The 14527-nt window shown below is 40.5% G+C and overlaps 1 protein-coding gene and 1 long non-coding RNA gene across 4 annotated transcripts in view; one reads left to right on the forward strand and one right to left on the reverse strand.

Moving 5' to 3' along the window:
- Positions 1-507: 507 nt before the first annotated feature.
- On the reverse strand, positions 508-9011 carry LOC106038899 (uncharacterized). The gene is made up of 4 exons (XR_007158088.2): positions 8431-9011; positions 6581-6656; positions 5124-5188; positions 508-2673 (listed from the first exon to the last, which is right to left on the reverse strand). It is a non-coding gene; the product is annotated as an uncharacterized lncRNA (long non-coding RNA).
- A 1086-nt stretch (positions 9012-10097) lies between these two features.
- Positions 10098-14527, forward strand: part of PFKP (phosphofructokinase, platelet) — a 44812-nt gene continuing 40382 nt past the window's right edge. For 2 of the 3 annotated variants that reach the window (XM_048047586.2, XM_048047585.2), the window contains exon 1: positions 10099-10510. In XM_048047586.2, coding sequence (XP_047903543.1) covers positions 10426-10510 — 85 coding nt within the window. In that variant the 5' untranslated portion in view covers positions 10099-10425. Of the gene's footprint in view, positions 10511-14527 lie in introns of all 3 variants that reach the window. The other variant, XM_048047587.2, reaches the window with a different exon arrangement.

The following is a 14527-nucleotide window of genomic DNA, read 5'->3' on the forward strand; positions in this document are numbered from 1 at the left end:
AAATACTACTAAGTTTGTAGGGCACATCCTTCCCTGGGAGTCAGTTGATCGCCTTCTAGACTACCACTCATTAATTCCCAAATTCCCACTGATCTCTCTTACTCCTGTTTACTCCTTTAGAAGCTATTCCAGCGTGTCACAAAACTGAGATAGCTGCTGCTGTGAGCTAACCTAATATTTTGTTCTTCATGATTTGATAGTGAAATTTAATTTGATTAAGTTCTAAATTCATGAAAGCAGTAATGAAAACCAAATACCATGAGATGTAATATCTTATATGGTGTTGATTAACAAGAGTTAATTTTGCATCTGTGTAGAAAATTCATTTTTCTTCTTGATAAGAAGGATATTCATTTGAAAAGAAAAATCTCTCCAGCAGGCTGTTATGGCACCTGTTTTTCAGCAGTATACTTTTTTTTAAAAAAAAAAAAAAAAAGAAGCTATTTGATACACACCATTCATATTTTAAAGACAAGAGATTGTGGGAGGCATTCAATCTCAGCAGCAAATAGTGGCATTTGAAATCAAGGAAATTGTGCTTTTCTGGAAGAGAATATATGATCCTAGGATAATTCACAGTAAACATTAAATATGCTCCACGTCTCATCACAACAGTCACCATTCAATTTATTAAAAACATGCCGATTATTTTGACGTAATGTTCCTAATGGTATTACTCAAACATATCATAAAAGGACTTTGGTCACTTGCATAAACAGCCAAAGAGCACTTTATCGCATTGCTAAGACATTCCAAAGAATTATAACCAATTACAGGAAAAATAAAAATATGTAAAAAGACAGATATTAAAATGTGCGTAACATGAGCACATCTAACACATACTTTTAAATACTACATACCATGTAAGTTTACAACATTATAATAAAAGCAAATACATTTTTTTTTAACCTGTCCCTCCACCGCCCCAACTCTGCTCCACAACTTAAACATGTTACTTAATTTCTCAAAGATGCCAAAATATTTCTATCTGTAGGTTCTGGCATATGACACTGTGTTTATGGAGTTGTTTTGCTTGATTGTTTGTTTGTTTATTTTGTTCTGTGGTGCAGAATGTGGGATAAAACTCCCAGTATTGCTTTGAGCAAAGGATGCATATAAATGCATTTTTACAAGGAATTACTATTAAATACATGTCATCTAACTATTTAAATTTTGCAGAAAAGGAGAAAGGAGATGTTACTAATTCCTTTCATAAGAAGAAAAGAGACCACATTGCATAAGGCATCCAGATTGGCATCTGATAAATGAAATTACTCTGCTAGTCATTAAAGGCTAATTCGTTCTTCCACAAATTGAAACATTACATAGTTTTCATCATCAATTATGATCTCCAATCAGTGTCATAAAAAATATTTAACATATTAATAGCATATTAGAAATATGCTATTTGTACCAGTTAACTTCTACACTAATACTATCCAAAGACTGAAAAAGCTGAGTTTCTTCCCATCTTCAGAGTAAGGAAGAAAAGAAACAAAGAAGATAACAAGAAAAGTAAAAAGAAAAAAGAAAAATAGATGGTAGGGAAAAAGAAAAAAAAAAAAGTAAGCTGGAGCAAGGAGGAAAAGGAGTAAGAAAAAAAGTGCACAGTTGAGAACAAGAAATATTGACCGATCAAGAAACAGCATAAGTATGAACTATGATGCTCTCTCGAAGAAACAATCTTTGCTGTTATACATTATTCATGACACCATAGCAAAACAACAACAAAAAATCAAAGGTAAAGTCTGCTTCTTGAAGTGTAAATTATTTGGAGCAAATAGCTAACTTTATTGATTTTTTTAAGTACTTCCAATCTCTCTCTCAGAAATTGCTGGCTGCTAATACACAAACTGTAATGCAGATCCCCACTGTCTGCTTTACTGCCAAAATTCCTTTTCTAGTCTCCTCAGTCCTGCAGAAAGACAACTTTGTGGTGCTCTGCTCCACAGAGAGTTTGTGGAGGAGACAAAGATGGCCTGTAAACTCTGGAACGCATTCCATTGTGACCATTTATGCTCTCTCCCCGCCTCTCAAACCCCAGAATTAATGTTTCCATTAAGTTCAGACATTTTGAGCTTAGAATTCTCTTTCAATCCAGCAGTAAGAAACCACAATGAATAAGAAGAGCCTTTGAAGGATGAAGGTTACTGCAGCTATGATAAAAAGTGCAGTCATATCACTTTATTTGAACAATCTATCACTAATGGCTGTCTGAAGTCAAGGCAAGGATGTCAAAACCTTACTTTGTCTGCTCAAGGAAGTCTTGGGCCAACAAAACCTAGTCCTCGTGGGTGACTTCAAATGGACATTTGTTGGGAAAACAACAAGGTACTGCACAAATTGTCCATCAGTTTTCTGGAATGCACTGAGGACTACTTCCTGCTGCAGACACTGAACCTGCTGAGTAGGAACAGCATATTGCCAGATTTACTGCTCACAAACTGAGAGGATATACTCGACAGCATGACTACCAATGGTAGTCTTGGAAACAGCAATCATATCATTGTGAAGTTTATAGTTCTGCTGAGCACACCAAAGGCCAGTACGTAGAAGAGCCAGCTTCAACATGCTCAGAGTCCAGTGGTGAGGGATTCTGTGGGGAGCATCCATAGAGGGCAAAGGAGCTTACAGGTGCTAGGAGTTATGGAAGAACAGCCTCCTGGAAGTAGGCTGAGGGAAAGGAAGAAAGCAGAACTAGAGACCATCTTGGTTTAACAATGAGTTTTTGGGTGTGCTTAAAAGCAATATATATATATATATATGAATGCTAAGGCTCATAGAATTATAGAATAGTTTGGGTTGGAAGGGACCTTAAAGATCATCTAACTCCAATCCCCCTGCCATAGACAGGGTTACCACCCTTTAGATCAGGTTGGCTAAGGCTCCATCCAGCCTGGTATTGAACACCTCCAGGGATGGGGCATCCACAACTTCTCTGGGCAACCTGTTCCTGTGCCTCACTATACTTTCAGTGAAGAATTTCCTCCTAATATCTGATCTAAATCTATCCTCTTTTAGTTTAAGACCGTTCCCCCTTGTCCTAGCATTCTCTACCCAAGTAAAGAGTCCTTCTCTATCTTTTTTATAAGAGTCCTTTAAGTACTGAAAGGCCACAGTAAGGTTTCCCCAGAGCTCTCTCCCCAACTCCCTCAGCTTTTCTTCATAGGAGGGGGGCTCCAGCCCTCTGATCAGCCTCATCTAGAAGAACTGGCTAAAGATGTCAAAAACAACAAAAAAGGTTCTTCAAATATGTGAGCAGTAAGCAGAAGCAAATGGAAGACGTAGGCCTACTGCTAAATAGGGCAGGGAAATTAGTTACAGCTGGTGCTGTCAAGGCAGAGGTTCTCAATACCTGCTTTACCTCTGTCATTACTGGCATAGCTGGACCCCAGGCAGCAGGTGAAGCAGCTATGGCAACTCATGTGCCAATCCACCAGTAGTGGAGGAAGGGCTGGTCTGCGGCCTCTTACAAGGGCTCATCCCAAATAAATCTATGGGCCCAAGTGAAATCCACCCAAGGATGTTAAGAGAATTGGCTGACATTGTTGCAAAGCCACTGTCTAAAATCTCAGAAAAGTAATGGAGATCGGGTGATATTCCTGATGACTGAAAGAGGGCAAACGTCACATTCATCTACAACAAGTCCCCAAAAAGGACTCAGGAAACTACAGGAACATTTGTCTTGCTTCAGTCCCTGGGAAAGTAATGGAGTGAGTCCTAGAAATTAGGAATCTGCCCAGGGATATGGTGGAGTCCCCAACACTGGAAGTGTTCAAGATGCACCTGGACAGAGCACTAGATAATCTCATCTAAGTCCCCTTTTCCACAAAAGGTTGGACCAGATGATCTTGTCAGGTACCTTCCAACCTGCATTATTCTATAAATCACAGTTTCAAATAGTTTAATTTTAGATAAACTGAAATTATCTAGTAACATGGAAACTGCTGCATGTAGCCTGCAAATATTTGGGAGAACTACATTTTTTAATTCATCTGATTGGTAATTGTATAATCAAATTTATATTACACTAATTACATTGTCTTGTTAATTTAGGAGAATAAAATATAAAATTCAAGTCTTTGAGGAAGGTAACAACAATTTTGATGTTTGTAGGACATCAGATATTATATTAAGGAAGAAACGAAGATACACTTATCAAATGAATTGAATTAAATCAGATCATTACTTACTGTAGTCTATTTCTTGAAGTATAAAAACGGTACATAATTTTAAAGGAGCATAACATATCTATTTTTGTTTTTAATGATCCCCAGTGTTATAAAATGGGGAAGTGGTTACTCTTTCCTTAAGCAACCCTGATTTATACCTACTTTTCCAGATTTTTTTTCCCCTTGCAGTTATTTCCATGAGGTCTGCTGAGGGAAAAAAATCAGAAAGAGCTTCAGGCTAAATTAGCCATTTGGCTCCAATCCACATAAGCAGTTAGCTGATGTCTCCTGTATTCATGCCTTGTTGAAAACAAAAGCTAAAGCATTATTCCAGCCAAACTTGTCTGAGGAATATGATAGAACAAATTTTCAGAAAACTCTTAAATATCATCTACTCTGCATCAGAAGTGACCTCCACATAAAATTCCACAGTACTCACCTCTCATATAATATAGCCTAACAATTACAGCACATGACCAGAAACTGACACTCCTAAGATCAACTTCCTCTTTTACCCAAGTACATTGAAGCCTTTCTCCACAGTCTGAACTGTCAGTCAGGAGGACATTTTTTTTTTTCTTTTTTGGATGAGGACATTAACTCTCCTTCTGAAGCTGTTACAAAGATTCACTAATCCAGAAATACTGTACAAAGGATAATACCATATAATAACCAAGTAATTAGGACACTCACTTATAAGAAGTCCTGTGTACCAGACAATATTTTAAGGATTGTTTATATTTTTATATTGAGCAATAAAATACATAAGCATGTCATTCACATCACATAAACCGTAAGATTTCTCCTCAATATCTTGAGATAATCCATGCTGCTTGAAAGAAAACTGTAGCCACACCATATTCTGAGAATAGCATAATTAGTCTACGTACTTTTCACGTGAACTATGAACATGTATACATGACCCTAGTCATTTCCCAACCAGACACGTACCTTTTGTGGCTCATAGCTTACAAATTATCCTGTGGCACCAAATGATGTCTCAATGTGGAAGTTCTCTAGGTGAGAAAGACAAACTTACGTATTCTTCTTCCCCAAAAGACGAGAAATAATTTAGTCAATTTTATGATTCATCAACCATTTAATTAGCACAGTGTTTTCTTTTAAAGAAGCTACTTAGGCAGTTTTTTCTGTTTCTGAGGTTTTGTTTTTTTTTTAAACTGAGCAATTATGATACATATATGACTAGCATGGCTCAATCATTCCAAGCCTTGTATATCTGACACAACACATCTTTCATAACACAAATCCTCTTTGATCTGCAATATTGTGGGTGGTGCTTAGCATAGTCTTGAATTTTCCTCCCCAATAAAACAATAAAAACATAGTTTTAGTTTAAGAAGTGGACTCCACAGTTACATGGATCATGTTAAAATGCTGGAAAATATATGTCTAGGGTCTTAAAACATGTCTTTCAAGGATCAAAGTTTGAAGGTCAGATAACCTAGAAATATATATCATGTTAATAGTATTTGTTTGATGGTGGCACTGAACAGTGAGTTTAGCAGCTGAAGCAGGAGGAAAAAAAAAAAAAACAATGAAAAACAGTACCACATAATGAACCAACTGAGCATGGATTACAAACTCTAGTATGTGTTATTTAAGAAAACATGATTTTACAATGGAAGAAATAACTCTCTGGTGTAAAGACCAAACTGACGCATTTTCCATATAGCCATTTGTACAATATCTTCTATAAAAAACTACCACTTGAAAGCTAATAAGAGTTGAACAATACCTCCTGGTTTTGAAGTGATATAGCAACATTCCTATTAAAGATATTTCTTCTAGGAATTAACTTGCTATTGCTTTATCAGATTATTAGCTTTTTAAAATAAGCTATTTTTTAATTAAGAACATTTATATTTAAGCAAATTTAGGGATTAGATTTGTGTTTTTCTTTATACAGGGATTGATTCAAGTACCATCAAAATGTCTTGTTGCTTGATTTTACTGGGACTTTCATTAATGCTTTAGATTAGTATCAGAACTCTGAAGTGAATAGTCAGGTACAAGAAATTCAAAGCAACAGCCATTTGACATTAAAAAAAAAAAAGTTGTAGCTGACATTCAGTGATTTTCCTTCATGATGAGTACAGTGACTATATTATTATCCCTCACTGCAAATAAGATAACATCCTTTTATAGTTGACACTTGTTCCCACTCCCACTTCCTCAGCGGACTTGGTCAGTTTAAATAAATTACACTTAGTATGTTATAAGGGTTTTATTTGTCCTTGCGTAAAATGGCCATATTCACAGACCAGCGATACCACTCTTTATCTCTGCTAAAAGCTGATATTACAGTGACTCAGGACATTATCTATCTTCAGAATGAAAATTATTTTGCTGCATTTTCCTGGGAAGTAACAGATTAATATTTTGATTACCTTTTCTATAATGTCTATATACGTCATAGTTTTAAGTACATTCCCCTCCATGGCTCTGTCAATTGCTACTCTCCACCTAGCAAAATCAGTACCAGCAAGAGATGAAAAACACACAAAAAAATACATTACAAAATCTTATGAATATTTACTATAAGACTTAACTATTCCGGATACAATCACATCCCCTTCTCAAATCTGTGTTAGTTTCCATTGCCCTCATCTCGCTTTCATCCTCACCTATTCCTAACAGCAAGACCCTTCTTCAAATCTCTTGAAGATTTTCTTATACCTCTTGGCCCGTGCTAGTTTCAGATTTTTTTTTTCATTTACACCTTTTATTTCTAGCATAAAGGAAGATTTATGGACATCAGCATCACTAGTACTGTCATTATAAAAGAGAAAAATAAAAAAACAAACAAAAAAATACCAGAATACAGCTGCTGTACTACAACATTTACACTATTAGAATGATGCAAAGGAAGGGTGAAAACAAATAGGAAAAAGGCAGACTAAGAAGCACAAGAGTTCATATGCAAGATGTAGGGCCAGGGAATATCGCAGTATTAAAAAAATAATTTGTTCTCTAACAGAAATCCCTGTCTCCCTCTTCCCAGAAATGACAAACCTTTCCTTCTTTTTTCACATCAGTCTGTGCATTCTGTGACTATCCTGATTCATTTTTAAGTGCCGTAATTTCTATAAATCTTTCCATCCCATTCTCTGTTTTCTGCCTGTTTTTAATAATATTATTATTTTATAAAAAATATTTTAATAACAATCAATAATTGACTTTATGATCCAAAAGTCTCATGGTAGCTGGGCAGAAGAGACAGCTTCTATAAGCTCAGTAGAAAAACTTGAAGTGTGGGCTCAAATACTACTAGATGGCAGAGAATCCACCTATGAAAGAAAGATCTAGCAGTAGAAAATGATTTCAATTGGATCTTCAGTTTTCATGTACTAAAAGCTGAAAATTTATTAAAAATGAATTATACTCTGCTAGACTACTTATGCAGTAATCTTTGTGGACGCGCTTTTTCTTCTTAATTTATCTTAATTTCCATGGAAGTTAAATGAAGTGCTGGATGCATCTATGATACTACACCCACAATATGAATGGCTTTGTAATTCAAAGGCACGATATTGTTTAATAATATTTGCACAGTAAGTTGAGGCAGGCAGAAACTGAAAGTATTTTTAAAGGATCCATCAGGATTTCTTAGGTAGTGACGGGATTTAAAGAAGCTTTAATCTAGATGGCCTGGGGAACATACAGTCTAACTGCATTCTTCTCCTCTTGCCTACCCGCAACAGTCGGTATCAGGGAATAGTCAAAACCCACCTGTGCTGTCCCTATCCTGTGTAAACTGATTGTATTAAGTGTTACAGTAAGAGGACAATTAGAGCACCTAATGTAGTGTGCAGCATAACTGCTGAGATTTTACTCAGATATGCAGTTTCTTCATTATCAGTTTGCATATCTCACAAAAGCCTATTCTCTCCATGTCAGTAAGATTTATGTGCCTGTACCTAACTGCATTGCAACTATACCCCACAAGGTTAAACCAGATTGTTTTCCCTAACAATCTTCAATATTCAAGCCAAGAATTCAGTCCTTTTAAGATTATTGGCAACTGTAGTACCGGAATATATTTAAGTACATCAAGACAGCCTCGAGAACAAACAGTTCCACATCCTTTCCTCTCCTCCCACCTCTGTTATTAGACTTTACACAGACAAAATACAACTCTCTCCTGAGAGCTCTCCTAAAGAACAATGAGTAGCTATAATAAATGATGAAGTGAAATCACAGGCCCCTCCACAAGGGAGGGGAGAATTACATCACTTACAAGGATTGAATTCTTTATGTACCATAAGGCAATTGGAGAAAAAAGTGTTTTCAGAAAATCATAACTCCGCAGCATCAAGGATATGTCTGGAAGCAAAGGGGACAAGTCTCCTTCAAGACAAAGTGTGAGTGCTTTAATTATAAAGAATAAAGCAAAATAAACCAATTCCAAAGATAGGCTAAGTAGCTGCACCAAAGCAAACAGAATCAATGCAAAACTTCCTCAGACTATTGCTCAGATGACAAATTATCACTGGTTCATTATCTTGAAGTTGTTGCAATACTTTATATTAGCCTAAGACCTTCCTATTGATTTTACAGGCTTTGTATTAAGCCCTGAATTTTAAAATGTTAACTTAGCTTTTGCAGAGCTACTCTTCAAGAAACTGATGCAACTCCAGTTCAAAACAGAAATGATCAAAGCAGGACTTTATGGGGCTTATATATTTCTATAATAAAAGTTTATCTTTGTTACAATGTATGACTCAGAACTCTCCTCAGATATAATACAGTAAATTCCCTATTGAATAATTGTTGCAGCTACTTGCACAGAAAAGATGTTCGTGGTATGCAAACTACTTGGAAATGTGTCTTTTCCATTGTCAAATTATGCACTCATTTTAGCCTCTGAGAAGATTTGCAAATACGTGTTGTGCATATAGTACGTGCAGATATCTCTTTGCAGGTACAATTTCTTGAAACATTTACCTATGAGTAATATTGACTGAAGTACTCAAATGACTGTGCTTCTGCCTGTGACTGTGTGAAAGTTGACAGGATGAGAACGTGTATTTTTAGACTGAGAATTAAGTCTAAGATGTGATGTAGATGTTGAATAAAAACAATAATTATTACAGCTATTAAGGTATAAAACTTGAGTCAGCATTTTGTTTCTGTTCCTGACTCTCTCCCTGACTTCCTTTATAATTTTGGGCGAGTAACTTGGTCCCTGATTCTGCAAATAGTTTTACTCATGCTAAGTTCCAGAAAGAACTGTTTATGGGATAACACATTAATATCTCCTTAAATTAACAAAATCAGGGGCTTAAGCTGTTTCTGCTGCAATCATGGGCATGTTACAGCGATGAACATAATCATACTGGTTTGGTCCAATGAGATATTATAATAAAGTGAGTTTAAGAGAGCGCTTTATCAGTGTGGAACAAATGGCAGGGCAGAAAGATAAGGGCTTCCCATCTAACTTCTGCCATCTGCTTGGCCTCCGCTGCTCCCTCTGACTCAAAACTTGTCTGCGAGCTGTGCACACTCACAGGCAACAACTCCACTTCCCTACATGTGCCCGAATGCCTGCAGTGCAGCAATAAATACCTGAGGAGGGATGGGGAGGGCAAAAAGAGGGACAAAGACCTGTCAAAGCAGACACCGAGCAGGCCCTGGGACACACGAGCCCTGCCACAGGTGCTGCCACAGGGAAGAAAGGGAAGGGAAGGGAAGGGAAGGGAAGGGAAGGGAAGGGAAGGGAAGGGAAGGGAAGGGAAGGCGCCTCCCCCCCCCACCTGCAGCCCCTCCCCCGCCTCAGCCTCCACCCCAGCCCCCCTCACGCCCCCACCCCTCCCGGCCCCTGCTGGCTGCGCCACCTCGGCCTCCCATTGGCTCCCCGGCCCGCCCGTCACCCGCCCCTGGCGGCGGGGCGTTGGGGGCGTTGCCGAGCCGCGCCGGGCCGCGCTGTCAGCCGGAGCCGGGGGAGGCAGCGCGGGGAGGCTGCGGTGTGCGCTGCGCCTCCTCTGGTCTCGTTCGCGCTCTCTTCGCCTCTTTTTCTCTCTCCCTGCCCTCTGGCACCCAACTACCCCTTATTTTTTATACACCCATCTGTGAATCCACACCAGCACCGCTTTATATTTTTCTCCTCTTTTATTTTTGTTTTCCGCGGAGGCCGAGCGCGTGGCGGAGTCGAGGCGCCGGGCAGCAGGGCAGAGCCCCGAGGCCAAGGGGCTCCCTCAGCGACCTCGCCCGGTCCCCCCCCCCGGCCGGCGCCATGGATCACCAGCCCAAGTTCTTCGAGAACCTCTCGGGCACCGGGAAAGCCATCGGCGTGCTCACCAGCGGCGGCGATGCCCAGGGTGAGCCCGGACGGAGGATGAGGAGGGTGGGAGGAAGGCTGTGGGGGCGAGGAGGGGGGAATTCCCCCCCCCGGGGGGCGGATGGAGGCACGGGGTGGCTGGGGGAGGCCGCTCCGGCTGGGGCATGGCGGGGGAGAGGCTCCGCAGGCGGCCTCGAGGGAGCCTGGAGGGGGTGTGGGGGTCCTGCGCCTCCTGTTGCTGTCTCTTACTGAGATCATTTAAAAGATAAACCCTTTTTTTTTTTCTTTTTTTTTTTTTTTTTTTTTCCGCGGCCTGGCCGCAAACGGCCTCTCAAACCTCCTTGCCTCCCTTCCTTTTCTCACCCTCGCTTCCTAACGCGTGGCCTCCCCTCAGCCTGCCCCGGGCGGGGAAGAGGAGGGAAAGAAACGCTGCGGTGTTGTTAACTCCTGCCGCCGAGACGGCTTCGCCCCCGGGGAGATGGGGGGGGGAAGGAGGTCGTGCCGCCTCACGGCGGGGGGAGGCTGCCCCGGCGACACGCTCGTGTGCCCGGCCGTGCTGTAGGAAGCTCAGGCGGTGGCTCGCTCTCGGGAGGAGCGTGCTGGCAGCGTGTTCCACCTCCCTGAATGCCTGAAGTGCGGAGGGAGCCCGAGCCGCACGAGCAGGGGGAACAAAAGACCCACGGACATCGGGGGGAAAGAGAAAGGCTCGATCTCAACGTGCTTAGTCGTGAACTAGTTTTTTTTCCTGCACTTTCGTTTCCCCTTTTCTGCTAGAAAACCTCACGTATGCTAGCAGTTTGAAGTTGCAGTTAATTAAGATTTCAGACCTCCAGCTTTTCATGCTGCTTCACAGGACTCTCCACGCTTGCCGGGAGAGTTTCGTGATGATTGCTTTTAGCTCCTTTGCTTAATTTACTTTTTTTTTTTTCCTTCCCCGGAGAGTGCCTCGGAAGTACTTTAACTTCGAGAAGAAACGTTACTCGCGTTTGTGGATTGAAGAGAGAGGAGGAAGAGAAAAGCCTCCCTCTCTTTCCCTTATGCTCGGCAGCTCAGTGACCACTGCTCGCTGCTTTGCACATGGAAACGTGCGGGGACCGCTCTGCATCCATGGTGGAGCCTCTCCTGGCTCTCCCAATGGGCAAGCGGGTGTGGGCAGAGCCGTGCCTGCTGCTCGCCCTCCTGGCAGCCCATCGCGTGGACCAGCGTCTGCCCGCTCCCCCCCTCTGGTGTGTACGTGATCCGCTGCGAGTCGCTGCAGATTCCGCCTCCCTGCGTCATCTGGGCTGGGAGAAGCATCCTCCCGCCCTCACTCCGCAGGAATAACGGGGAGTCCCCGGTCTTACCTGGGATTCTCGGGAATCTTTCTGGTCAGGGTGGAACTGGTGCCAGCCGGGGAGCAAAACAGTTCCAGAGAAAAAGCAAGCTGATGACCTTAAATGGCTTCTCTTTTCCTCCCCAGTCAGGTTACATTTGTTCAAGTTTTATCCACTGTTTGCTCTCATTACTTCCACTGACAAGTGATTCTAGAAGGGACTGTGAATCGAGGCTTTTCTGCTGTAGTGGTCAGGTCACCAAATCGCCATTTTAACTTTAAGTGTGACAGGGCATTGCCTCAAGCAGCAGTAGCGTGTTCAGCAAGAGGCTGAACCCTGCTGCTCGCTTCCGCGTGTCTGGAGATTATATAATGCAGCGGCAGATGCATCTCCTTTTATAAAATATTAATCCTGACTTGCCACTATGTGAATTAAGGCATTCTGCAAATCGCAGAATGTGTGGATAGCATCTAGGCATTATCTGGCAGATTGCAACTGCAGCATATTTCCACAGAAAGGTGAAGATGAACAGCCTGTGAAAGTTGCTGTCTGAGGAGAGAGGTTGTCACAAAGACTAAACAAAGCAAACTGGATGTCTTCCAAGACATTTTGTAGGCAGCTTTGTTGACCTAACTTAGAACAAGAAAAAAGCAGTTTTAGGACCTGATCATTTGGACCGAATGACACGAGGCAGTTGAGGTTCATAAGCCTTACTATCTTGAATGTCAGAGATGTGTAAGATACACAACCTGTAGTCTGTTTGCATGCTGGGTTAGGCGTAGAACAAGGGACAGAATGAGTCATGCCCTGTCAAGGTCATTTGCTCTGTGTAGGGCAAATGTTCTAGAGAAACTGTGAAGGATACGCAGAAGGAAATATGCTGCCATTGCTGCAGAACTTGTTGCAAATAAATGTTAAGGCAAAATGGTAGGGCAGGTAAAACTACAAACTCTGATGTAGACAAAAAAGTGAAAATATAAAAAAAGTTCCAGTCTGTGGTTTTCTTTAAAATGTCTTAGGTAGACATAGAAAAGGTCAGATTATCTGTAATGCAAACCAGCCTGAGCAGGAAATGCAGTGCAAAGAGCACCCGTTAGTGTTGCAATAAACACGTATCTTCATCCCAATAGATGCTTTGATTTAGACAGGTGGGCTGTAAATCTTATCCTAGAACAAAATATGCTTGATACTGTTTTGGAATACAAGTCACTGCCTTTGCTGCTGTTGTACTTGTGAATAATTTAGAAGTAGCATTATGTAAAACAAACAAGCCTTTCTATTTATAGGATGTGTTAAGGTGTAAGTTACTTTCCCACCTTTGTGGTACTTCCTTGCAAGGTTTTTTGTTTATCTTTTTTTGCCAACTGTGGAATATTAAGCACTATATAATGTGTACATGCCATGCTGGGATTATTATGATTTAGTCACCACACTTTAAACACTGAAGTATTGTTTTTGGTGGGGTTAAAGGATGTATTGCTGGTTTATTTTATGTCAAAAAGGTGTAGCTTGTACACTAATGTGTGCAAGCATTAAACTTGGCAGTCCATCACTTTAGCTAGCCAGCTATATAGTAAACTAGAGTAAGTACTTTCTACCTTAATCACAGTTGCTTTGAGAGGCAAAATTTCTGACAATTCTCATAATTTAGGAGTTAGTTCAGTTCTTGGACTATTTACAAATGGTAGTGGTGCAGCTCAGAAAAATGGACTAAAAATGGGTTTTATTCCTGCTTCCATCATTACTCAGTGGGACTCACTGTGGTCTGCTTCAGGTACGTGGTTGTATTTTATGGTGGTTGGCAATGGCTACCACAGACGATTTGGGCAGCTGTAGGTCACTTTCATGTTTGTATAACCTCCAGTCAGGGTGCTTATTCTAGAACCACGAAAGGTGTGTCTCAGCAGCGGGAGCAATATCATCTGAAAGCATCTGACAGAAGGCAATTGCGTGCTGTTGAAAAAGGATGAGCCTGTGGTTCCTTCGAGCTGTTCCCATTTACTTGCTCAGGATTATTGTCCTTAAAAGGTGATCACGTTATTTCTGAGATTAACTCAAAGATTTAGTGTTGTGGAAGATAGCAAGTGAGGGAGCTAGAAATATGGATTGCCTGGTAATATTCTAGAATATCCTAGACCAAGGCTGCTGAAGTAAAGATTTATATTTCTCTGGTTGAAGCATTACAGGCTTGCCAATGACATTTCAAGGCATATTTAATATAGTAGTGTAGATGTACTGTTCTTGTCCTGGTCACTTCTTTTGGAAAAATGAATTTTGGCCACGGAACAAATAATAAAATATGCGCTTTTTTATGACATCCAAAATGTGGAGTTTGTTTATTAACACTTACGTAATTTGAAGATAATCACATGGAATAAAGGCATCTTTTCCAGCAAATATGATTCTGTGTGTGTAGAGACATGTGCAAAATACATGTGTCCGCTTTTTAATATATATTAAAAAAAATAAGGCATGTAGTTACTAATGGATGAGTGTAACTGTTTCAAGACATTTAATATTTTGGAGGAAGCTCATCTATAATTAGCAGAATCTGTGATTGAAAGTAGTCTCTTCAGATGCCTTTTAAATGGTGAAGGAGATATTTTTGTAGTCTAGATGTTATGTAAATATTTGTGTAGTACAGGGCTCTGATCTGATACAGTTTTTCTAAGCACTTACACTGTATAGTATTTCTCCTCAGGTAATTAGAATCATTAATGTGCAATAAAATGTTATGTAATTAA

The sequence above is a fragment of the Anser cygnoides genome, chromosome 2 (genome assembly GCF_040182565.1).
Source record: "Anser cygnoides isolate HZ-2024a breed goose chromosome 2, Taihu_goose_T2T_genome, whole genome shotgun sequence".
Taxonomy (NCBI): Eukaryota; Metazoa; Chordata; class Aves; order Anseriformes; family Anatidae; genus Anser; species Anser cygnoides.